At 38.1% G+C, this 26,252-nt stretch overlaps 1 protein-coding gene across 3 annotated transcripts in view; it reads right to left on the reverse strand.

Annotated features, from left to right (window-relative positions):
* Positions 1-20,103, reverse strand: part of PRKD3 (protein kinase D3) — an 82,216-nt gene extending 62,113 nt beyond the window's left edge. Inside the window, exons 1-2 of one of the 3 annotated variants that reach the window (XM_007103384.3) lie at positions 19,993-20,081; positions 11,282-12,225 (exon numbers count right to left, since the gene is read on the reverse strand). In XM_007103384.3, coding sequence (XP_007103446.1) covers positions 11,282-11,569 — 288 coding nt within the window. In that variant the 5' untranslated portion in view covers positions 11,570-12,225; positions 19,993-20,081. Of the gene's footprint in view, positions 1-11,281; positions 12,226-19,992 lie in introns of those variants that run through there. The other 2 variants (XM_028496567.2, XM_028496566.2) reach the window with 2 other exon arrangements.
* Between the last annotated feature and the right edge of the window lie 6,149 nt (positions 20,104-26,252).

The following is a 26,252-nucleotide window of genomic DNA, read 5'->3' on the forward strand; positions in this document are numbered from 1 at the left end:
GTTTAAAGGGTGGTAGAAATGACACAGATAAAGACTAAAAAAGAAGCTTCAAGGAATACAAAAAGTCTCAAAAGTTGAAGAAACTATAATCTCAAGACCAAGCTTAACAACTCCCAGCAACAAAACAGAAAGAAAACTACAATAAGGCACGTGATTTTCAAATTGCTGAAAACCAAGAAAAGAAAAATCTAAATGAAGACAGAGAAAGGACATATTGCATACAATTCAGATCTAACACAAAGTAATGAAGAGACTGAAAATATTAAATAAATGGATAAATATAAAAGATCATTTTCTTCAGCTTTAACTTTCTAAAAACATAATTTACTGTTAAAAGCAAGAATAACAATGTGTTAAGGGATCTGTAACAAAGGTCAATCCTCATTATTTGCAGATTCTGTATCTGTGAATGTGCCTACTTGCTAAAATTTATTTGTAACACAAAAATCAATACTCTCTGTGCTTTTTCAGTCATTTGCAGACATGCAGAGAAGGTGAAAAATCTGTCACTCTGTGCATGTTCCCAGCTGAAACTGAACAAGGTGATGCTCTGCCTCTCATAGTATAAAATGCATGTCTTTTTCACAGTCTATTTAGTGCCACGTGTTCTCAATCTGGGGGCTTTTTTTTTTATGGTGATTTCTCTGCTTAAAATGGCCCCCAAGCATAGTGCTGATGTGCTGTCTAGTGTTCCTAAGTGCAATAAGGCTATGATGTGCCTTATGGAGAAAATATGTGTGTTAGATAAGCTTCATTCAGGCATGAGTTACAGTGCTTCTGGCCATGAGATCAATGTTAATGAATCAACAATATATATTAAATAAGGTATTTTTAAGCAGAAACACACATAAAACAAGATTATGTATTTACTGATTGACAAAAATGTGTCCTGATGCTCTCAGGAACCTAACCCTGTATTTCCCCTAAGAGCAAGGGTTCAGTATTCACTAATTTGATGTCGGAGGTCACTTTACAGAACATAAATATCACAAATAATGAGAATCGACTACATGCAGAAATAAAGTGTATGATAACAGTAGCACAAATGACAACAGAAAGACAACAGAAATATACTATTCCAAGGGATATACTACATTACATACAGAGTGGTATGATATTGTTTAAAGATGGTCTATGATAAGATAAAGATACATACTACATAAACTAGAGCAATGGTTGGCAAATATTTTCTGTAAAAGGCCAGAGAGTAGTATTTTAGGTTTGGTGGCCCATACAGTCTCTGTCACAGCTACTTAACTCTGCTGTTGTTGCATGAAGGCAGCCATAGGCAAGATATAAATGAATAAGGATGCTATGTTCCAATAAAACTCTATTCACAAAAAGAGATGATGGTGTGGATTTGGCCCATAGATGTAGTTTGCTGCCCCTGCACTAGAGCAATTGCTGAAAGAAATTTTTAAGAGCATAATAAACCGACAGTGGAGACAAAATGGAATCATGTAACACTATTCAAAAGAAGGCAGAAAAAAGGGGAGAAAATGACTCAAGACCTGAAGGGAGAAACAGAAAACAATATTTTTAAATGCATCTATGTTAAAACTTGTGTTAAATATAAATGGTCTAAACACTTAAAAAGCAGAAGTTGACAGATTAAATTTTAAAAGCATGACCCAACGACATGCACTCTACAAAAAACCCTCATTACATATGAAGATACAAGAGAGTTTATAAGCAAAAGCATGTAAAAAGAAACCACAATGAAAAAACTAATTAGAAAAACAAAAAGCAGAAATGGTTACATTAATACCAAAGTTGACTTCAGAATAAGATATATAACCAGAGATAAAGAAGAAAAATTATATTTAAAAAGGGATCAATATATCAAAGGTTGTAAAAATCTCAAATGTGCTTGCAAATAACAGAGCTTGAAAAAGCATGAAGCAAAAATTGATTAAAACTGAAAGGAGAAACAGACAAATCTAAAATTATAGTTGAGATTCCTATACTCCTTTCTTAGTAAATGACAGAACAAATAAAAAGAGATACAGAAAACACTATCAACCAATTCACCTAATTGATATTTATAAAAACTCCACTATACAAAAGCAGAATACACATTTTTAAAAATTGCAAATATAACACACAGAATGTATTGAAAGACAAAGTCCTATACTATAAAACAAATCTCAGTAAATATACAGGTTGAAATTATACAAAGTATATTCCTGAGCCAAAACTGAAATAAAGCTAGAAATCACTATAACAGAAAAATATCTGAAAAATTTCAAATTTCTTCCAAATTAAACAATTGATGGATCAAGGAAGAAATCACAAGAGAAATCAGGAAATGAAGTGAACTGAATGAAAATAAAAACACAACATATCACTCTGTGGTATGCAGCTAAAGTAGTGGTTAGAGCGAAACTTACAGCACTAGACTTATAGCACTTATATTAATGGGAAAAAAGACTCAAATAAATGACCTAAGCTTCTACCTTAAAAAAATGAAAAGATAAAGCAAATTAAACCCAAAGGAGGTAGAAAAAAGGGGAGAAAAAAAAGACAACAAAAGAGAAAAATCAATAAAACCAAGAACTACTTCACTGAAAATAAAGTTGATAAAAACCTCTAGCCAGAAAGAACAAGGGAGTGCCGAGGGGAAGAAACGCAGAAATTATCAGTATTAGGAATGCAAATGACACCATCACTAGAGATCCTACAGACTTTAAAGGATGATAAGAGAACATAATGCACAATTTTTGCCAATGGATTTGATAACTTGGATGAAATGAAAATTTTCCTTTAAAGACACAAATTACCAAGGTTCACTCACAAAGAAGTAGACAACCTGAATAGCTCTATGTCCATTAAAGAAAAGGAACTGAGTTTAAAACCTCCTCATGAAGAAAATTCCAGGCACAGATGGCTTCATTGGTGAATTCTAGCAAACATTTCAGGAAGTAATATCAATTTTACACAAATTTCTTCAGAAAACAGAAGAGGGAGGGAAATAAATCCAAACTCATTTTGTGAGGCCAACATTACCTGGATACCAAGCCACACAAAGATAATAGAAGAAAAAACTGCAGGCTAATATTCCTCATGATCTTACATGAAAAAATTCTTAAGAAAACATAGGTAAATTGAATCAAGCAGAGTACAAAAAGTATAATATATGATGACCAAGAGTTTGCTCCAGGAATGCAACGTTGGTTCAACATTTCAAAGTAAGTCAACATAACTCATCATATTAACAGACTAAAAGAGAAAAATACATATATGCAGAATAAGTATTTAATAAAATACACAATCATTCAAGATAAAAAGTTTCAGCCAACTAGGAACAGACAGGAACTTCCTCAACCTGTTGAAAAACATCTAAAAAACTTTACATGATACTTAATGGTGGTAGACTGAATGCTTTTAAGATTGGGAACAAGGCACAGATGTCCACTCTTATCATTTCTATTCAATACTGTACTAGAGGTTGTAGCCTCCAGTACAAAACAAGAAAAAGAAATGAAATATTGGAAGGCAAGATATAAAGCTATATTTACAAAAGACAAGATCATCTATGTAGAGAATCATAAAGAAACTTTAAAAGTTACTAAAACTAGTAAGTGAATTTAGCAAGGTTGTAGGACATAGTGTCGATGTACAAAAATCAATTGTATTTCTATATATTAAAATGAAAAACCAGAAATTAGAAAATTTAACAACGTTCACTGCAGCACTATTTACAATAGCCAGGACATGGAAGCAACCTAAGTGTCCATCGACAGATGAATGGATAAAGAAGATGTGGCACATATATACAATAGAATATTACTCAGCCAGATAGATAGTGGGAAGCAGCTGCATAGCACAGGGAAATCAGCTGGGTGCTTTGTGACCACCTAGAGGGGTGGGATAAGGAGGGTGGGAGGGAGACGCAAGAGGGAGGGCATATGGGGATATACGTATGCATATAGCTGATTCACCCTGTTATACAGCAGAAACTAACACAACACTGTAAAGCAATTATACTCCAAAAAGATGTTAAGAAAAAAAAAGAAATTAGAAAATTTAAAAACCCCATTTAAAACTGCATCAAAAACATGAAACACAGATAAAAAATGATATACACAATTCTGGTAGGCTTTTATGTATAAATCACCAAGCTGATTTTAACATTTATATGGAAATGCAAAAGACACAGACTAGGATAAATAGTTTCGAAAAAAAGAACAAAGTTGGAGGATTTATGCCCTGACATCATGTCTTTATAAAACTAAAGGATTCAAGACAGTGTGGAATTAGTTTAAGGATACAGACACATAAGTCGATAAAACAAAACAGCGTTCAGAAATGGCCCAAGATATATGTGGTCAACTGATTTACAACCAAGGTACTAAATAATTGAGTAAGGGAAGAATAGTCTTTTCAACAAATGGTCCTGGAAAAATCTGATGTCCTACAAAAAGAAATGAAGTTTGATTCTTATCTTACCATATACAAAATTATTTTGAAATGGACTGTTGAATTGTGCCCCTCAAAAAGATGGTCAAGACTTCCCTGGTGGCGCAGTGGTTAAGAATCCGCCTGCCAATGCAGGGGACACGGGTTCAAGCCCTGGTCTGGGAAGATCCCACAAGCCACGGAGCAACTAAGCCCGTGTGCCACAACTACTGAGCCTGCGCTCTAGAGCCCACGAATCACAACTACTGAAGACCCACATTACCCTGATAATAAAGCCAGACGAGGACACTACAAGAAAATTACAGCCTAATATCCCTGATGAACATATACATAAATATCCTCAACAAAATGTTAGCCAACTGAATTCATTAAAAGGATCGTACACATAATCAAGTGGCATTTATTCCAGGGATGAAAGGATGTTTCAACGCACACACATCAATAAACGTAATACACTACATTAACAATATGAAGGATAAAAATAATAATCGTCTCAATAGTTGCAGAAAGAGCATTTAACCAAATTCAACATCCATTCATGACAAAAACTCTCAACAAAGTGAGGGGAGAAGGGACGTACTTCAGAATAATAAAGACCATATATTAACAAGCCCACAGCTAACATCATACTCAATGGTGAAAGCTGAAAACTTTTCCTTTAAGATCAGGAACAAGACAGGATGTCCACTCTCACCATCTTCATTCAACATAGTACTGGAAGTCCTATCAGAGCAGTTAGACAAGAGAAAGACATAAAAGACATACAAATCAGAAAGGAAGAAGCAAAACTGTATATTTGCAGAAGACGTGACACTATATATAGAAAACCTTAAAGACTCCACCAAAAAAACTGTTAAAATTAATTTAAAAATTCAGTAAAGTTACAGGATACAAAGTCAATATACAAAAATCAATTGCATTTCTATATACTAATACTACTGGAAAGGGAAATTACAAGCAATCTCAGGACTTCCCTGGTGGTCCACTGGTAAAGAATCCGCCTTCCAATGCAGGGGACGCAGGTTCCATCCCTGGTCGGGGAACTAAGAGCCCACATGCAACTAAGCCTGTGCACCACAACTACTGAGCTCGTGCGCCTCAACGGGAGAGCCTGCATGCCGCAAACTACTGAGCCCATGCGCCCTGGAGCCCGTGCACCACAACTAGAGAGAGAAAAATCTACACCCCACAACTATAGAGAAGCCTGCACACCACAACTAGAGAGAAGTCTGCGCAACACAACTAGAGAGAGAAAAACCCACACGCCACAACTAGAGAGAAGCCTGCATGCCACAACTAGAGAGAAGCCCACGCATCACCACTAGAGAGAGAAAAACCCACACGCCACAACTAGAGAGAAGCCCGCATGCCACAACTAGAGAGAAGTCTGTGCATCACCACTAGAGACAGAAAAACCCGCATGCCACAAGTAGAGAGAAGCTTGAATGCCACAACTACAGAGAAGCCCCTACACAGCAACGAAAGATCCCGCATGCCTCAACAAAGATCCCACGTGTCTCAACTAAGACCCAACGCAGTCAGAAGAAAAAAAGAAACAAACTCTTGTGCAGGTGTATCAAAAAGAATAAAATACCTACAAATAAATTTAACCAAGGAGGTGAAAGACCTATACACTGAGAACTGTAAGACACTAATGAAAGAAATTGTAGAAGACACAAATAAATAGAAAGATATTCTATGTTCACGAACTGAAAGAGTATTAAGATGTCCATACTACCCCAAATGATCTACTGATTCAATGCAATTCCTATCAAAATTCCAATGGTATTTTTCACAAAAATAGAAAAAACAATCTTAAAATTTGTATGGAACCACAAAAGACCCCAAATAGCCAAAACAGTCTTAAGAAGAACAAAGCTGGCATCATGCCTCTGATTTCAAACTACACTTCAAAGTCACAGTAATCAAAACAATATGGTATTGGCATAAAAATTGACACATTAAATCAATGAAACAGAACAGAGCCCAGAAATAAACCCATGTGTACAAAGTCAATTTATTTACAACAAAGGAGCCAAGAATATACAATGGGAAAGGACAGTCTCTTCAATAAACGGTGCTAGGAAAACTGAAGAGCCACATGCAGAAGAATGAAACTGAAGCTCAGTCTTACACTATACACAAAAATCAACTGAAAATGACTAGACTTGAACATAAGATCTGAAACCATAAAACTGCTAAAAGAAAACATAAGAGGGTAATAAGCTCCTTGACATCAAACCCAGCAATGATATTTTTTGTTGTTGTTGTTTGTTTTTTTTTGTTTTGTTTTGTTTTGTTTTTTTTGCGGTATGCGGGCCTCTCACCGCTGTGGCCTCTCCCACTGCGGAGCACAGGCTCCGGACGCACAGGCCCAGCGGCCATGGCTCACGGGCCCAGCCGCTCCGTGGCACGTGGGATCCTCCCGGACCGGGGCACGAACCCGTGTCCCCTGCATCGGCAGGCTCTCACCCACTGCACCACCAGGGAAGCCCAGCAATGATATTTTGGATTTGACATGAACAGCAAAGGCAACAAAAGCAAAAATAAACAAGTATGACTAAATCAAACTAAAAGCTTCTCTATAGCAAAGGAAACCATTAAAAAATGAAAAGGAAACCTATGGAATTGGAGAAAATATCTTCAAATCTTATACCTGATAAAGGGTTAATATCCAAAATATATAAAGAACTCATATAACTCAATATCAAAAGAAAACAACACAAAACAACAACAACAAAAAACCACCTATCAATTAGATTAAAAAATGGGCAGAGGAGGGCTTCCCTGGTGGTGCAGTGGTTAAGAATCTGCCTGCCAGTGCAGGGGACATGGGTTCGAGCCCTGGTCTGGGAAAATCCCACATGCCGCAGAGCAACTAAGTCCATGCGCCACAACTACTGAGCCCGCGTGCCACAACTACTGAAGCCTGCACACCTAGAGCCCGTGGTCTGCAACAAGAGAAGCCACGACAATGAGAAGCCCGCACACTGCAACAGAGTAGCCCCCACTCGCCGCAATCAGAGAAAAGTCCATACGCAGCAACGAAAACCCAATGCAGCCAAAAATAAAATAAATAAAATAAATAAATTTATTTTTTTTAAAGTGGGCAGAGGAACTTAATAAACATTTTTCCAAAAAAGACATACAAATGGCCAACAGGTACATTAAAAAGTTTTCCATCAATAATCATCAGGGAAATGCAAATCAAAACCACAATGAGGTACCACCTCACACCCGTTAGAATGGCTACTGTCAAAAGGATAATAACATGTTGACAAGGATGTGGAGAAATGGGAATCCTGGTGCACTGTTAGTGGGAATGTAAATTGGTGCAGGCACTATGGAACAGCATGGAGGTTCCTCAAAGAATTAAAAATGGAACTACCATGTGATCCAGCAATTCCACTTCTGGGTATACAGTCAAAGGATATGAAATCACTATCTTGAATGAAATCTGCACCCTCATGTTATTGCATCATTATTTACAATAGCCAAGACGTGGAAACAACCTATGTGTCCATCGACAGATGGATAAAGAAAATGTGATACACACACATACACACACACACACACACATACACACATTATTCAATCATAAAAGGAAGGAAATCCTATCATTTGCAACAACATGGATGGACCTTGAGGGCATTATGCTAAGTAAGATAAGTCAAGCAGAGAAAAATAAATATTACTAACTTCTAGTTACAAAATAAGTAAGTTCAGGCAATGTAATGTACAGCATGGTGACTACAGTTAAAAATACTTTATACCTGAAAGTTGTTAAGACAACAGATCTTACAAGTTCTCATCACAAGAAAAAAAAAAACTTACATTAACTATGTGAGATGCACCAAAACTTGTTGCAAGTATTAAGCAGAAACGGTGTGCGAAGCTCCTGACATAAAGTAGGTACTCAATAAATGCTGTCAATTATAATCTTCCTCCTTTCCCCTCCCATTTCCTTGCTCAGCCTGATTTTTTTGCCTTGGTATGTACTCCTTACCTCCCATATCACTGAAATCTTACTCATTCTTTAAGTATCAGATGAAATGTTACATTTCATATGAAATCTTTCATTTCTTTTATCAACCTGAGAAGAGCACTTTTTATTTAACTTTACTTTCTACTTCTCATATTTTATTCTGGTAAATGTTTCCCTTACCAGACTATAAGCTTTTTGAGGGAAGGGACAACATTTGGTTAATCTACTTCCTAAAATTTAACCAGTGCTCTATCTTTAAAAGGTTCAATAAATGTATTTACTAAGAACAGAAATAAGAAAAGCAGGTGTGCCCATCAGAATCCTGGGAGTTAACCTGGAGCTATGCATGTGCAGGTAATGGAAGTAAGTGATTAGCAAGCAAGAATCTAAGAGAGAATATAAAAAGAAAAGAACTTCTGACATGGTTTTTACATCTCCCAGGTGAGTTAGGGATCCATGAAACCTCTCTATCAAACCCCAGAATCTGAGTTGGTTCCCTTAAGATTTCTTTCCAGTTAGGACCTGAGTAGATCATTCCTTGAAATTCCTTTCTCCTTTATCTGTCTCTAGAATGAAGACTTAAATTTAGGTTAAATGATTCAGAATTTCACAGCTGGAATTACACACTAGAAATCATCCCAACTCGGGCTTCCCTGGTGGTGCAGTGGTTAAGAATCCGCCTGCCAATGCAGGGGACACGGGTTCGAGCCCTGGTCCAGGAAGATCCCACATGCCGCGGAGCAACTAAGCCCGTGAGCCGCAACTACTGAGCCTGTGCTCTAGAGCCTGCAAGGCACAACTACTGAGGCTGCGTGCCACAACTACTGAAGCCCATATACCTAGAGCCTGTGCTCCGCAATGAAGAGTAGCCCCCGCTCGCCACAACTAGAGAAAGCCCGCGTGCAGCAACGAAGACCCAACACAGCCAAAAATAAAAATAAAATAAATAAATTTATTTAAAAAAAAAAAAATCAACCCAACTCAATCATTTGATAGATGTGGAAATGTAATCCAGAGAAGTCAAGTCACACAAAGTTATGCAGTTAATAAACAACAGAGCTGGGAATTCCCTAGCGGTCCAGTGGTTAGGACTCTGTGCTCTCACTGCTGAGGGCCTGGGTTCAATCCCTGGTTGGAGAACTAAGATCCCGCAAGCCGTACGGGACGGCCAAAAACAAACAAAAAATAGAGCTGACCTAGTTACAAGCTCAATACTCTTTTTCACTACACTTAAACAACAGTTAGGATTCTAGCACATGTCAAAAGGAGTGTGTAATAAGATTATGTCACATACATGTTTTATATTTTTGCAAAACACATCCCCATATCACTACAATATTGATTCAAATTCAGTTCACCATGATATTCATTTTATGCTGGCTATCTCCATAATCAATATTCTATTTTATATTTGCATAAAGTTCACCCTGAATTATCTCTTCTTGATCCATAGCTTGTTTAGTTCCTTGGCTTCACTAGAATTTTTCATAGATTATGATTTTTAATCTAGCTTCCCAAGAACCTGACCCATCTGACCCACTTCTCACATCTATATTAATGAGGAAGTAACATTAATTCTAAAATGATCCTGTAGAAAATCAGTATGCCTCTATATAAATATAAGAACTAAGTAAAATTTCCAAAGGTTGAAAACTGAATAATATAGACTCTACCAAAACATTAGTTATGATTTTCTATGGGCTCAAAAAAAGAGAGACAAAAAAGTTACAAATTGTATTTAAGTTGAAATCTTACCATTAAATTAAAAACCTAGTTGCAAAAATATTTATTAAAACATCTGTTACCATCTGAAGAAAGGGAAATTAAAAGCAAAGATACTTAAAGACACAAAGATGTTTCTACAGATCTACAAAAGAATACCTAAAATTACTTTAGGCCACATTTAAATAGATAGGTCACTGTTAACACACAGGAGACAAGGGTCATTTTCACAACCCACATAACATTTTTTTGACTGTTAATTATTTCTACATCAGAAGATAATGACAAACCATGTGAAGCATAAGGAACTGAAACAAAAACAGTAAGACGAGGAGCATTATCCAAACACATTAATCTTACTGATAGGATTTTTAAAACATAAAGTATACTAAGTTGTTTGAAACATAGGCTTGGTCCATTAAAAAGAAAATGTAACCAATTCATACTACTTATATACATAGTTTTATGATAAAACATAGAACATACCAGCTCATGCATCGAATCAAGATTATTAAAGAAATTTAGCTAAGATTCCTTAAAAAATGGTATGGTACAGGGCAGGGGGTGAGTAGATTGGAAGCAAAATAAAATCACCCTCAATTTAAAGATTTTCTTCTATTCTGATATATATTACAGCTCATTTACCTAATTTTTAAGAGGCAGAGAGAGTGTGGTCTTCTGGCAGTTTAGGTGAAATCAGGATCTAAAGGGGACAAAGAGTGTATACAAAAGGGCAGCATACAGGGGACCTAGGAAGAACAAGGTATGGACCTGGACTCAGCAGCAGCTGTGTCTCATCCTTTTGGTAAGCCCCCTTGATGCCTTCCTTGTGCCTTCTACCTCCTGACTGTTTTCTCTGAAAACAAGTGAGACTGCTTAAGTCCTCTTGACTTTACACTGATTTTCCTGCTCTTAATGAGATGAATTGAATAAGCAGTATTTTAAAGCTTGGATATAGGCTCCAGCTGTTAGACTCTGAAATTTCAGACCTTAGGCTTTTAGTCTATTAGGACTCTCTCCCAATGCTCAGAATTAGGATATAAACAACTGACTGATCCATACGTGTTAACTCACTGTTGCATGTATAATTTATAGAAAAGCAGTAGAAACAATATTAATTAGAAAAACTACTGACATAAATAGCATGCACAGTACCTTTTGATAAACAATGGAGCATACAAGATCCTTGACAGCAGATAAAGATAGTTCCTGGGCCTCGATGGTAATACTCTCCCGTGTAAGGCCAATTTGCAGTAGAAATGAGATTGTATGCACTGAGCCTCTGGAGTTGGTGAGTGACGGTGCACTGAAGCTTCCATTAGAGAGTCGCGCAGAGAGTCCTGTTTTAGGACTTGAACACGGAGAAGGAGCTGGAAGCACAGCAGGAAGATTTGCAGGTATTACAGACTTCTGGGATGATGGAGGAGAATTGTTTGCAGACATCTGCCTTTCTTTAATCTTTTAAACAGTTGTCAATTCTTTTTCAATGGTTATGAAGAGGACTTAAAATCACAGTGGTAAAAAAATGACTGTACTTTCAGATTTAGTTGAAAGCTTCTTTATTTCCTCTTTTAAGCCACTCATGCTGATGATGGCAAGTTCTACAACTGTGAGTTGAATATACAAAAGGTCCCACTTCCCTTAATATCAGTCCCATCAAAGAAGAGTCTTGTCTTTAGGACCACAACCAGGGTTTTGGAAACTGAATTATCCTCATCAGAAGAGAGTTGACATTGTTTATTTACTAAACATCTTCATCTATTTTCTTTTAAGTCTATTCTTGTCTCTCTCTTTTAATTTCAGAAAATACATAATGAATAAAAGTTGTTTTTCTGTCAAAATAAAATCCTCCTAGTTTAAAAAATAAAAAGTGTTTAGGATTAGTCTATTCAGTACTTATTCTTTGGTTCCTTGATCTAATGGGACACTTCCTCAAATGTCCACACCTTAAATCACCTTCTCAAATGTCCTCATTTTCATTTTGGAGGAGCAAATTTTTCCAGGATTAAGCACAAAGGCTTTTTAAAATAGTACAGGCATATTCCACTTGGTGAATGGGCTCATGGAGAAAAGTTGATGCTTTCTGAAATGTAGGTAGCCTGGAAGAAATTTTTTAAAAACTTTTAATATTTTATACTCACTTAACATTATTTAAAAAATGCAAGAATCCTTGGGACTTCCCTGGTGGCCCAGTGGTTAAGAATCTGCCTGCCAATGCAGGGGACATGGGTTTGAACCCTGGTTCAGGAAGATCCCACATGCCGCGGAGCAACTAAGCCCGTGCGCCACAACTACTGAGCCTGCGCTCTAGGGCCCGAGAGCCACAACTACTGAGCCCACGTGTCACAACTACTGAAGCCCGTGCGCATCAACTACTGAAGCCCGCGCACCTAGAGCCCACGCTCCGCAAAAAGAGAAGCCACTGCAATGAGAAGCCCGCACACTGCAACGAAGAGTAGCCCCTGCTCACCAAAACTAGAGAAAGCTCGGGCGCAGCAATGAAGACCCAACACAGCCAAAATAAATAAAATTAATTAATTAATTTTTTTAAAAAAGAATCCTGCTTTTTTTAAATGATAAGTTTTGGTTGTATGTTTATAATTCACCAATAAATCCTAATGGGTAGCCTTTTTTTTTTTGATCTAGTTATCAGAGCCCATAATTTCAGGGAGAGCCTCCTGCTAAAAAAAAAAAAAAAAAAGCAAAAAACAAAACCCTGCTATTCCTCACTAATACCTAAAACTTGAAGGTCAAACACTTTTATTCCACAAATACACAACTGAGTTATGACAAAAACAGAAGGGACATAAAAGTAAAACTGACATTGTCATAGAAATAAAGTACCACTCGGCCATACAAAAGATGTGTAATACTGCCCTAACATAGACAAGAGTATTCTTTTTTTTTTTTTTTTCCCAGCCGCTCTGCGGCATGTGGGATCTTCCCAGACCGGGGCACGAACCCGCGTCCCCTGCATCGGCAGGCGGACTCGCAACCACTGCGCCACCAGGGAAGCCCAAGAGTATTCTTTTTTATATTAAAAGTTTAAATCTAAGCAGATTTCTTTCAGAAAACTAAGGAAGCATATACTAAACAGTTATATGACACACAAAGAAGTGTAAAAGACATACTTAAGACAGGAACATAGGAAAAAGCGATCTTGTCATTAAAAATTTCTAAAAGTGAAAAAGAGAACACTAAGCACAGCTACATATGTATCACAGTTTTACATAAGGACAGTTCAAAAACTTAAAGTACGACCCCATGGCTAAGTGAAATGGCTCACAAGAGATGGATCTTTCAATTTAAATTCCATCCATATACCTGTAAACAAGTCTAATGATAAAAAAGAGTGAAGCATCCAATGTGGTTGCAGAATGACTCTGGAAAGTAGTTAATGGGGCTAAATAAATGAGGATGAACATAACAGAAGAGCAAAAACATACAGATATAGTATTAGGAATGAGCAAGTTCAAGAAAAAGTATGGCTTCGAAAAAAACTGCTTAAAGATAACAAAGCTTTTAGAACTATATTCAGATAAGTAATTTTAACCCATTTTATATTGTACAGCACTTAACATCTTGTAAATGTTTTATATGCTTTATCTCATGATATCTCTTTGGAATTTGACAAGTTTATTATTTTTGCAGATGAGTTAACAGAAGCAAAAGCAGATAAAGTAACTTGCCCAGCATCACATGGCCATTAAGATGTGGAGTGGGAATCACGACCCAAGTTTCACACTTTCCTACCAAGTGCTGTCTCCACAATCACATACTATTTCTGAAAGAACAAGGAACTGAGAGAATCACCGCTGAGAGAGGATGTTGTTAAGGTTGAGAGAGCACACTGAGAAGGCACAATTGCTCAACTTGTCTTTTGCTTACCTTCTCTGAGTTTTTAAACTAAAGTTGTAGAAGAGCATTGAGAACTGAAACCTGAGCCTGGTGAATACGAAGGACTAACACATCTTTATGGAAGTGCAAGTCTTCGGGTTCAGATGCAATGCACTCCATATTGCTAAAGCAATTAGTGCAATCACAAAGCTGACTCCTATCATCTTGGAGAAAGAGCTCAGGAAGGGAGAAACAGTCATGGCCTGGAGAAGGGTCAGAACTGCTTCAAGTTTTGTGGGCTGGAGGAGTTGGGGAAGTGATTTCAGAAACTGCAGACATATAAACTTAATATTAACCCTTAGTCAAATCTGAGAATAGATTATGAAAGCAAATGGTTTTCCAATACTTAAAATATAATGATCACTAGAAGTCAGCATGAATTCAAACAGAATGCCAAATCAGCTACATTTACACCTTTTAAAAAGGGGGTTAATTGGCCTTTTTAGATGGAGGAAATAACAACTCACAGTAATTTGAGCTCTATCTGCCAGACACCGTTCTAAGCATTCCATATGTGTTTCCTCAATTAATCCTCACAACAACCCATTTTATAGTTGAGAAAACTGGCTTAAAGTACTTGCCCGAGATCACACAATTAGCAAAGCCAGAAAAAAAATTAGTGTATTCTGGCCAAAACAATTTTCAAGATGATATTCCATGCTATTTTTGTAAATATGTTGTTTGAGTATGAGTTAGATGTTAGTGTAGTTGGTTAAGTTTGCTGCTCTGTATCAACTTAGAGAAGCCTTTAGGGGAGTGCATTGGAACGCTGCCCTTGGCCCTATATTGTTTTTGATTATTTATAAGATAATAAAGACATGGAAGACATGCTTATAAAATCCTCAGATTGTACAATCTGGGAGAAATAAACTAAAATTCAAGTGAACTATAACAATGATGAGAGTAAAGCTTTACATTTAGTTCAAAAAGTTAAATGTGATATAGAAATGGAGAAATGCTGACTTAGAACCTGTTCATTAGAGGAGTTATCAACCCAAGAGTTTAATAATGGCTGCTAATATAATGGGTGACTAAAAGAACGAACGTAAACATAAACCCCCAGGACACTGAGAACACATCAGCATCAATCAGTATACTGGTTGCTAGTCAGCTTACATTACCACTGTATTCATTTTTACAGTCCACACTTTTAAGAGCTATACTGATGTAAAAAAATAATAAAGAGTATATATCTAGATAAAGCTGAAAACAATGTCATGTGAGAAATTATGCTTAACACAACCAAGCAGAATAATGGTCTTCAAATATTTGAAAAGGTGTTAAGAGAATAATTGGTTTTTCTACTCATTCTTATATGGATGATTTATTTTTTGCTATTGATAACAATGTATTCATTTATGAAGTGTTATCCCTACTCACACCAGGCACCCAGGGAGTTGTGTTACTGGGTAGACACAGTGCAAACATAAGATTAGGAAATTAACAGAGAATAATTGGTTTTATTCAGTTTCTTGGTAGAGGGTAGAGGTAAAATGAAGATAACAGCTATGAGGACTGCGCTGCTGCATGTACAATATCTACAGTGGTACCTGGCTTATCCTAAGTGCTAAGTTTTAGCAATTTTCACAGTAATTAGGTGAAAGAATTAACAATTAAGCTCCTACCTCATACTAAACACTGCAATTGAGATATCATACTTCATTAAATCCTTGCTATGACACTAGGAAATTTGTTTAACTGCTTTACAGAAAAGGAACCAGAGTTTCAGAATTGTTGCTTACCCACGACTACACAGCTAATAAGTGATGGAACTGGGATTCACACCAAAGTTTCCCGGACTCCAAAGCCCATGTTCTTTGTACTACTTCACTTCACCTCCAACAACCTAACAACCACCTACAACAGGTTTTCTCATGAGGTAATGAGGTCCTTAAAATACCTGACTTGAGTAGTTTCAAAAAGCTGAACAACTGTCATAAAAAGGTGAGTCAAATATCTATGAATAATACTGTATGCAGGTTAAATACTTCAAAATACAAGACGCTGCTGTGTTCAAGAATAATAATTTATTTGTGACCGATATCTTCCCACTAATTTTCCATTTTATAATACCTGCTAATATCAGCCAAATAACAGTAACTGTCTTATGATTACAATCAACTATCAGAACGAATGATAACTATTAATAAACTATATGTTATACTTTTGCATAAAAATATTTTTTATAGTTTCAGCATGAACACAAATAGAAGAAACTAAGTGAGCTGTCATATTAGCTTCTGCCCACTCATCCCATCTGTTTTCCCTCTCCTTGTTTTGCTTTATGGAACCTTGATTTGATCTGTAAGATGCAACAAGATGTAGGGTGCAAAATATTAAGACTAAATATAAAAAAAAAAATCTAACAACTCTAATTTTGTCTTTATGCTTCAATCAGAAAACTGAGACAATAGTACATCATACTAATTCATAAATCAATTAGATATGTTTGTTGCTAATAGCTATGAGTCAGCAAGCATTTCTAATATGTTTATTTGCAACATCTCAAATATTCTTTGGGGGAATTATCTGTCACATATTTCATTCAAATGAAATTGTTACTATTGAATGGAATCAAAAGATGGCATGTTAAAGGAATCTTGAGCCCAACCTGCCCTATTATTACAGACAAGGTAAAAATAAAGGCCCTGGAGGTTAGGTGACTTAACGGAGGGTTACTTCACGGTGACATCACAAGTTGATCTACCCTTTCTCTCCCTCTCCCTCCACTCCCCCTACATATACATTATCTCATTTCTTAGCAAAGCCTCTAACTATAAGAAGCTCTAACAGCAGCATTTTCATTCAACAAATATTTACTGAGTGCCTATTATCTGCTAGACTGTTATAAGAGACTCGCGTTGTACAGCAGTGACCAAAACAGACATGGCTATTGCTCTCTCTGGAGCTTATAGTGTGATATGGGACACACACATTAAACAACTATTCACATTAATAGCAAGGCAATTACAAATCATGAAAAGTGATATGACAGAGTATACTGAGAGGAACTAATTTCAACTGAGATTCACAGGCAAGGCATCTTTAAGGAAGCTAAAACCAAAGGATAAGTAGGAGTCAGGGAAGCAGAGAGAGAAGCAAAGAGGATTCCGGAAGACAAAACAAATCCAGCTAGTAAATACTTCAAAACGAAGCTCATTATTTAGTGTAGCCAGTGTCCTTTTTGCACTCAGTAAAGGCAAAAGTAAAGAGGTAAAACACTTGTCCTATTCAGAATAGCATAATATTTAACATGACTCCCTACCAGTAACAGGTTTTCCTGGTTCGATTAAGTTTTGTGTGCTAGGAATGTTAATGAATGCAGTCTTTTTTTCTCCTGTTGATATGTACTGTATTCTTTTAGTATGTACAAAAAGCATATGGCCTTTTTAATACAATACTGACCAGAGTCCTGAAGTTAGTATCCATGTTCTACCTTGATACAGGCTTGACTTTGCTTAATAATCCTGATGTTGCTTTTATATTGTATGAAAAATCCAAGTAACTTTGTTGATGGTTTTTAAAATCAGTTTCTAGCAATCCCTACATCTACTTATATATTTTCAAAAATGTAACTATTACCTTAGATTAATATAAATACTTTTCCTCCTAAAAGCTCAGTATTCATCTAAATTGTTGCTGGTAAAATTCAGCTCATCTAGACCAGGGGTATTTGAATCTCAGTCTTTTCCACTGTCAGAGAGAATAGAGAGAGAGCACACCAAGTCTGCTCTCTGCTCAGGCACTGAAAAGTTTATCCAGTAACAAGATTACGGACTGCCAGTCTGGTGATGCTGCACAAATTTACGTTTGGCTTGATGTATCTTCATAACCTCTCTCTGCACCAGTGGTATCTGAAAAAATCTGACTCATAGCCAATGAGCAATTTCTTACATACAGCCACTATAAACTAATCACACAAGTGGAGAAAACCTTCTTCTACACTGAAATTAAAATTATAACAACTCCTAAGTACATTATCTCAAGTTTTTTCATTAATGAGACAACTGCTCCCAAAAGGCTCACTCACATACACGTTCAATTTGAATTACATAATCAGAGACGCAAAGTACTATCTGCAGAGATTATGAATCATAAGCATGATTATTATTAAATCAAATTAAAAATTGTACTAGCTAATAATTTCCCAATATCAAGTTCTGTAAAATCAGTTTCTTTTTAAAATGAGCAATTAACTCTAATATGGTAATATTTTCATCAACTTTAGAATGTCTTTTAAAAATGAGAACAAAATGTCCCTTAAGAAACATGCATTTAAATGACCATTCTTTTTTTTCTGTATAAGATTTTTCCAATTCTTATATAATTTTAAAAATTTAATATCCAAGAACTTGATTTATTAAGCTCTTTCTTTTGGGGGGGCATGGCAGTTTTTAGATTAAAAGCAATCCACTAAGAGAGAAATTTCTATTTTAAAGGCGTCACCTCATGAAACTGAAAGCTTATAAAATTTATATATTTAAAAGACTCACTACAATCTGAGATGCTTAAAACATTCATTTCAAGATAATAAACCAGTCAACATTCTTGAATCTGAGTCATCCTAAAAAGTTAAAAGCTATATACCAAATTATAGAACTGAGGATGGAAAACTGGCTTGTCAAATATTCAAGTTCCTCTGATCAGGCCGACCACATCTACATTACCTACCGAAGCAAAACCTAACATGAAGGCTTCTGTGACACGTTTTAAATACTTTCAATAAAACTTGTAACTTCTTTTTTGTCTGAATGTCCATGCTTGCTCTGAATCCAGATCCTAACACGGAAGGAGGAAAGGGTTCCTTTATTAAGTAAAACTGGCCTAGATCTCGGTCGGGGAACTTCATGGATGCTTTCAGCCACAAATCCAGAGGTGTCCTCACAGCCTTAAATTTACTAGTAAGCTTGATCTAAAGAAAATCATAGCCGCTAAAACTTTAGGAACTGCAGCATTAAGTACAAAGGAGAAACAGTATAAGAGTAACACGCTAACGTTTTCTAGGGTACAAATTACGGTATTTTAAAAGTTTTCGTTTCATTTGCCTCTACAGTTCATTAAGGCTGTGTCGAACAAAGTAGCAGTTCAGGGTGTAACTTATCCTTCCTAATCAAAGATGACACCGGTAGTCTTATTTCCTGTGGGGATGGGTGTGGTTGAACAGACAGTTACATCCAAGCCATCAATCTGTGTATGGGAAAGTCTGCAGCTCTCACACACGCTGTCGCTCGATTTATACTCGTGCCTGCACACGGCAAGGCCTATGCTTCTGACTGCGATGACTTCAAATAAAATATCCAACAGGCAATCGAATAGTATGGAGTTATTTTTACTGCTCAAAGACGCAGTCGCGCTACTCAGTGTTTCGTCTTAAGAAAACCCTCCCGGGGATGAGACCGACTCGGAGGTACGCCGCAACTTGCAAAACTAAAGTCAGGAAATTGGGGTGGGGGCTTACGTTCTCTAAGCGCCGTCGACTTACTCTTTGCGACGCGTACAAGGTAAAGTAGTGAAAAGAAAAGGGAAAGGCTCATCCAAAATTCGTCAGCGTGAGTGCCGCCGATCTGGCGTTGGGAGCTAGATGGGGGGACCCGGTAAGAGACTGGGTCCGAGAGGCCGTGCGCGGTGGTCGCCGGCGGAGAGCGACTCCAAGTTGGCGTCGGCGCTCACGCCGGAACTTGGCCCCATCTGGCTGCAGCGCCGGCGCCCCCGCTCGCAGCGGCGCCCACCGCCCGCTCCTCCCGCCGCGCGCTCTACCAATTTCCCGCCCAACCCCGGCGGCCGCCGCCCAGCCCCGCGCGGGATCTGAGTCCCTCCACCACCGCCGCCGCCGCGTGCGGGTGGGTGGGGGAAGGGAGGCTGCAGCCGCCGCCGCCGCCTCACCCGACGTGCCGGGAGAACAAAGCGGCGGCCGCTGCGGCGCTAACTTTTTCGGTGTCTGTTCCGCTCTCCCCTAGGCGACTACTTACAGCGGCGGGCTCCGTCGGTCGTGAGAAACTCCGCGCCCGCCAGCGTCTGGGTCCCGGACCAGGCGCCAGCGAAGCTTCACGCGCCTCGCAGGATCCCGCCCGCCGCAGGCGCCCCTTCCTCTGTCCCTCCCTCCGCCCCGTCCCGTCCTGAGGCCCGAGGGCGGGGGGGCAGGGGCGCGCGAGGGGCGGGGGCGCGCGGTCGGCGCGGGGCCTGCCGGGAGCTGTAGTCTCCTCGCGAGCTCGAAGCGGTGGTAGCAGCGCGGGGAAGTTGCACACTGTCTTGACACCGCGCGCGGGCGACAAGAGCTCCTGGTGCTCTGAGGCTCGCTTTGCACCCTCCGAGGTCCTGGCGTCCCCATGAGCACTGGGGAGCGGGGGGAGACCGTGCACTTATTCCAGTTACGCACTGTACTTGATACCCATTATTGCTACTGAACTGCCTTTTTCTTTTCTGTCGCCCGCTCTGATGTAGGCGATGTTGGCAAGGGGGCAAGAGGTGACAAGTTGGACATGGGACTTGTAAGGGGTCTATAGTAGAGAGCAGTTTTCACCCTGAGGTATCGTCTCACTTCTCCGCCTGTTTCACTCCCGAGTGTTTGCCCTCCAGCTGGCCGTTTGGCACAGGGGCCCCGGGCGTTCCACACCCAGGCGGATACGTCCGGAGCCCTTCACCTAAAGCGGAGTGAATGGAAGTCTCTGCTTTCAATGTGTTGTGTGTATCCTACTTGTCCATCTTTAAATTCGAGTGTGTCCCCTACCATCAGAGTGAAGTGCAGCCAAGAATCACCGAACCTAGGTTTCCAAGTGACATTGACAAGGGTGACAATGCCCGGTGAAGGGGGACGCGGGTGAGATGAGATCTACAGGGAAAATACATTAGGTGTTAAATTATACATATTTTATGTGAGAGAAAAGCGTGAGCAGCTGACAACCATTGTCCCAGAAAAGACCCAGGTCTCCTTATGTCCAAATTTCATCCCCAGTATATCTCAAGTAAATTATATTGAAACAAGCGGATGGGTTGCAGGCAATAATCCATCCATCCCCATGCAGAGGTCGAGGGCAGTTTTTGAGAACAGAGAGCAAAGAAAGCTAAGTGGGTCCCTACTTTTTATACCAAGTCATAAATCTTACTGGATGTCCCTGGATTTAAACTTAAGTGGGAATTTTAAAATAATTTATATTAAAGACCGGGCAAGTAAAATTCTGTATGACTCTGATCTACTCCAAAGCTATATTTTTAAAAGATGTTTCTGAAACATTTTTGGAAATTAGAAGATACTAATTGTCTCACATTCAATAATATCCAATTCAGTCTAATTATATTTTGTAGTCTTATTCTGCTATTCTTTTACTTAAAATTGAAAGTAAATTCACTCAAGTTTCTTTAAAAAAAAGCAAAAACAAAAAATGCTCTTACCTAACTTTGCCTTTTTCTTCCTTCCACTTCACAGCTGACATTTCAGTCCAAACCCAAATATCCTCTCTCAGCAAGATTCCCAGGATCTCATTGGAGCAGTTCACAGCCAGTCCCATCTCACTAGTGACTCCCATTTTCACTCGTGGTCCTTAAAGAGACAGAAGTTACTCTTTCTAAAAGTAACTTTTCTAAATGAAGCAAGCTGTTTTACAGAGGTGCAAGGATTTGTGTGTATGAGAATATATATGTGTATATACATATACATATATATTATATATACATATAAACATATATACATTTATATTATATATACACATACACATGGTCATTTCATTTCCACTTTTCCACTTCTCTTTTTAAAAATGAAATCATCTCCTTTCAAATCACTGAAAGGTGAATCTTTCAATAATACATTTAAGTGTAAGACTGTCTTTGTACCTGTAATTTTTTTGCTTGACATGAACTACAGTTTCCTCAGGACATTCCATTCCTATGCCAAGAGCACTGAAGGGTAAAGATTAGGTTTAATACATGCATGTGAGATTTTTATCCTTGAGAGAAAATATAATCAGAATGACCAAGATGGAAAAGATTTTTCTTCTTGGTGTTTTTTGAAAACTAGGAGCTCAGTGTTCCTCTTCTGTGACTGTAGTTGCAAATCTTGCCCTAGAGTTACTGCCCCTACCCCTTGTACTTAATGGTTAACAACACAACCATTCACACGTGCTATTTAAAAGAAGCAAAAAAAGTCAACACTGTTGTGACCTAAGGTAGCAGAGTTACTTAATTCAGAATCCTAAATGCAGAAAAACATGATTTGTTAAGGCCCCACTGGAAGAAATAGTCATTATTTCAAAACTTGAGGTGGTTTTAATTTATAGAATGTGATTACTGGAAAATTATTTTGGTTTTGTGTCTTTCTTCATGACCTTGAAAGATAGGTGAAAAATTCAGAAAGCATTTGGGTATCAATATAGAGTTAGTAAAACAGTTATTGGAAAAAATGCTTCAGGATCTATTTCTTTTTCAGCAGAGATATACTTGATATATTCTTCAAAATGTCCTTCCTCAGTTTCCACTGCCACTACCCTGGTCTAGACCCTCCATATCTGGATTGCTGCAAGAGATTTTCATTGGTCTTCTAGACTAGGATGAACTGTTATACCCTTGGAACTCTCTTCCCTGATTTGCAGGCTGTCAATAATCGTTCTGTGCTCTGGTAGCCCTTGATGGATAATTCTTATGTCACTTATCACATTTGATTGTGGATTGAGTATATAGCAGATCCCCCTGCGCTCCCCTTATCTGCCCTTCCTCTTACTGAACTTGTAGAAGCCCATAGTCTTCTGCTTGGATATAAACCCTACAGATAATATCTATATCTAATATTCATTATATTATATGAACACCAGCTCTGGGCCAGGCACATTCATCCATTTTTTTATAGCTTTCTCTGTTTATTCCATATAACAGCTCCCTTTTCTTTATTTGCACTTATATGTAGCTTTATATACTTTACTATTTGATTATGGATTATGTTATCAATATATGCAAATATATTTTTATATGCATATTTATATATACAGATATATTTATAACACAGTGTGTAATCAGAGAGGTGTGGTGAGGATGGTTTGACTAAAAGGAGAATTAGAAAACTCTGGTAACTAAAAGGAGCGGTTACTGCCTATGTTCTACCTAGGATTTCATATGGTGTCCTTAAAATTTAATATCAGGTAATTTGCAATTAAAAAACAATTACCTTGCTCATCCACAATAATTCCTGTTTATCTTTGTGGTTGCAAAGAAGGAGGTTTCCCAAGAAAGAGGAGGTAATGTACAAATGTGCTTCTGGATTTCATTCTAATTGAGTATTAATTAAAACCCTCTGCTTGAAATACTGTAAACTGGTTATAATATATTTAAAAAGCCAATTGAGAAAGAGAATAAAGGTGCTACAGACCTGGGTAGGGGGCCGGTATTACAATTAATTTTTGTACCATCACTGAGCAGAGCAGCGGAGTTAGGGAAGTGGGCCCCCCTCACTCACAGTCTGGAAGCTGCACCAGCCCTGAGGAGCCAGCTGGAAGGAATGGGTTGGAGTAGGACTTTGAAGACGGAATCCAACCTAGGCTCTGCCAATTAGCAATTGCATGTTACTTAATCTCACTAAGAATCGGTTTCTTTGCATATGAAATAAGGGGAGATAATTACTCACCCTATAGGGTTGTTGTGAGAATTAAATGAAAAAAAAAAAAAGCATCGAATGCACTACACCTGTAATGGGCATTAAAGGTAGTCTGCCTGAGGATGCATTGTGAGCTTACCTTTTATCAAGCTGTGTGACCATGGGCAAGTTAACCTCTATGTGCTTCAGTCTCATCGACTGTTAACTTGGTTTATAGTAGTCCTTCCCCCATGAGTTGTATAAAGACTAAATGAGCAAACACATGGAAAACATTTTTAAAAACTCACATGGTGAATGCTCAGTAAATGTTAGCTATTATTATTCATGTTGAAGAGTTAGAGTTCTAACATCGCCACATCTCCTCCTGTTGTGGAAGAAGAGAGAAAGAAAAGTTGCTGAGCTTGAGTGTATGGAGGGAAATTTAAAATAATAACAAAGAGTTTAAAAGGAACAGGAATCCCTATGGCTATACAATGAATTCCTTTTCACTTCATCAAAGGAAGATCCTCAACTGACCAGAAACCATCACTGCAACATTTTCTACACTAGTAGTTTCATGTGTTCCAGTGCAGGATAAAATCACTGAACAGTTTTATGTTTTGTGGTTTTATTTTTAATATAGTTAGACTATAATGACCTGAACATTTTACTATAAATTGTACTCTGATCATGACACCTCAAATTTCAAAATCTCAAGTCTTTCCAGAAAAAAATTATGACTACATAACCCTAGACTTTACATTGTATCATAGTCACTTAAATGATGATGATGGAGTGTTTAGCAGAAAGCTGATTGTTGTTAATTTAGTTTGTCTTTTTTTCCTAGATTCTCCTTAAAACATTACAGTCCTTGATGTATTGCTTTAATAAACATTTTTGAAAGGCTACTATGTGCAAGACAACTGATAGGATCTATAGATGAAACAACTCCTGTTCTCAAGATATTAACTGAGATATGTGAAAATCTATTAAACAGAGAAGAGAGTAAAATAAATAAGTAGGAGGCGAAATAAGCAGGAAATGTCAGAGAAATACAAGACATAACCCCTGACCTGGGGAAGCCTAAATGCATACAAAAAGAGGATTTTAGCTGGGCTTTGAAGAAAGAATAGGATTTGGAAATATGGGGGAGAGGAATGGGAGAAAAAAGAAAATTCTAGGTAGAAGCCACAGTTGAAAAGGCACATAGGTGTGAAAACATGGGCCACATTTGTGGATCAAATAGTTCAGTTAAGCTGAGCCATAGGATTTTCTTTTTCTCACACATTTTTTTAAAAAATGAGATATGATTCACAAAGTATAAGTTCACTTTTTAAATGTGTACAGTCTACTGGTTTTAGTATATTCACAAAGTTACACAACATCACACTACCTAATTTCAGAATATTTTCCTCACCCCAAAAAGAAACCTCATACCTGTTAGCAGTCCCTCTCCAGCTCAGACGTGGTGGGTCCACCCACCCAGCTCCCTGTGGAGTCACAGGTGCTTGCTGTCGGAAGCCCCTGGATGGGCAAGCACAGGATGGTGAGTGGAGTCGGGGTGGGGTACTGGCAGGGCACCTGCTGCATCTGCTGCACGTGGCTTTAGTTTCTGTCTTACAAATCTGTATCTCTAGCCTCGATCTCTTTCTGCAATCCCTGGAATGTTCCACAGAGAGACCACAAATTCAAAGTGTCCCTAAATGAACTCACCTTTCCTTGAAACCTCTTCCTATTTCCACTCTTAGTGCGTAGTACTAACGTCTGTTTGGTCATCCAAGACAGAAACTCCTTAACTCCTTTTCCCTGTTCTCCAAATCCAGCTGGTGACCAAGTCCCATCAATTTCATACCATCACATCTCTGTGTTGTATGCCCTTTCTTCTTTTCCATGACTGCTGTCTCAGTTCAGGCCTTCATTAGCTCTCACCTGATCTACTGAAATGACCGTCTAAGAGATTTCCCTGCTTGAATCTTCTCTTCTTTAATCGACTATCCACTCTGCCATCAGAGTGATAGTTCTAAACTGCAGAATTGATCATATGATTTCCTGAGCCTAAAATTCTTCAATAGCTAACCAATGTCTTTATTGTGCAGACTTTTTGTTTTTAACATCTTTATTGGAGTATAACTGTTTTACAATGATGTGCAGACTTTTTAACATGGCATGTAATGTACCTCCTCCTGCTTTCTCTTAATGCTACTCCTCATTCCTCACATACCTAGCAACTTAAGCAGTGCTGGACTGCTGGCCGTTCCCCAGTGTGTTTTTGCTCAAGTGATACCCGTCTCCCCCTTTTCTACCTGGTAAGCAATTCCAAGACTCATTCAGTTCAGTCTCTCCTCTATGTCACCTTTCCTGTCTACTTCAGTCAGATGGGAATAGCCATTCCTTTCTTTGTGCTCCAAACTTGTCCCTTTCGTATTTATTTATTTTTTATTGAAATATAGTTGATTTACAATGTTGGGTTAATTACTGCTGTACAGCAAAGTGATTCAGTTATACACACATACACATACACACACACACATATATATATATATAGAGAGAGAGAGAGAGAGAGAGAGAGAGAGAGAGAGAGAGAGAGAGAGAGAGACATTCTTTTCTGTGTTCTTTTCCATCATGGTTTATCATAGGATTTTTTTTTTTTTTTTTTTGCGGTACGCGGGCCTC

The sequence above is a fragment of the Physeter macrocephalus genome, chromosome 12 (genome assembly GCF_002837175.3).
Source record: "Physeter macrocephalus isolate SW-GA chromosome 12, ASM283717v5, whole genome shotgun sequence".
In the NCBI taxonomy this organism is placed as follows: Eukaryota; Metazoa; Chordata; class Mammalia; order Artiodactyla; family Physeteridae; genus Physeter; species Physeter macrocephalus.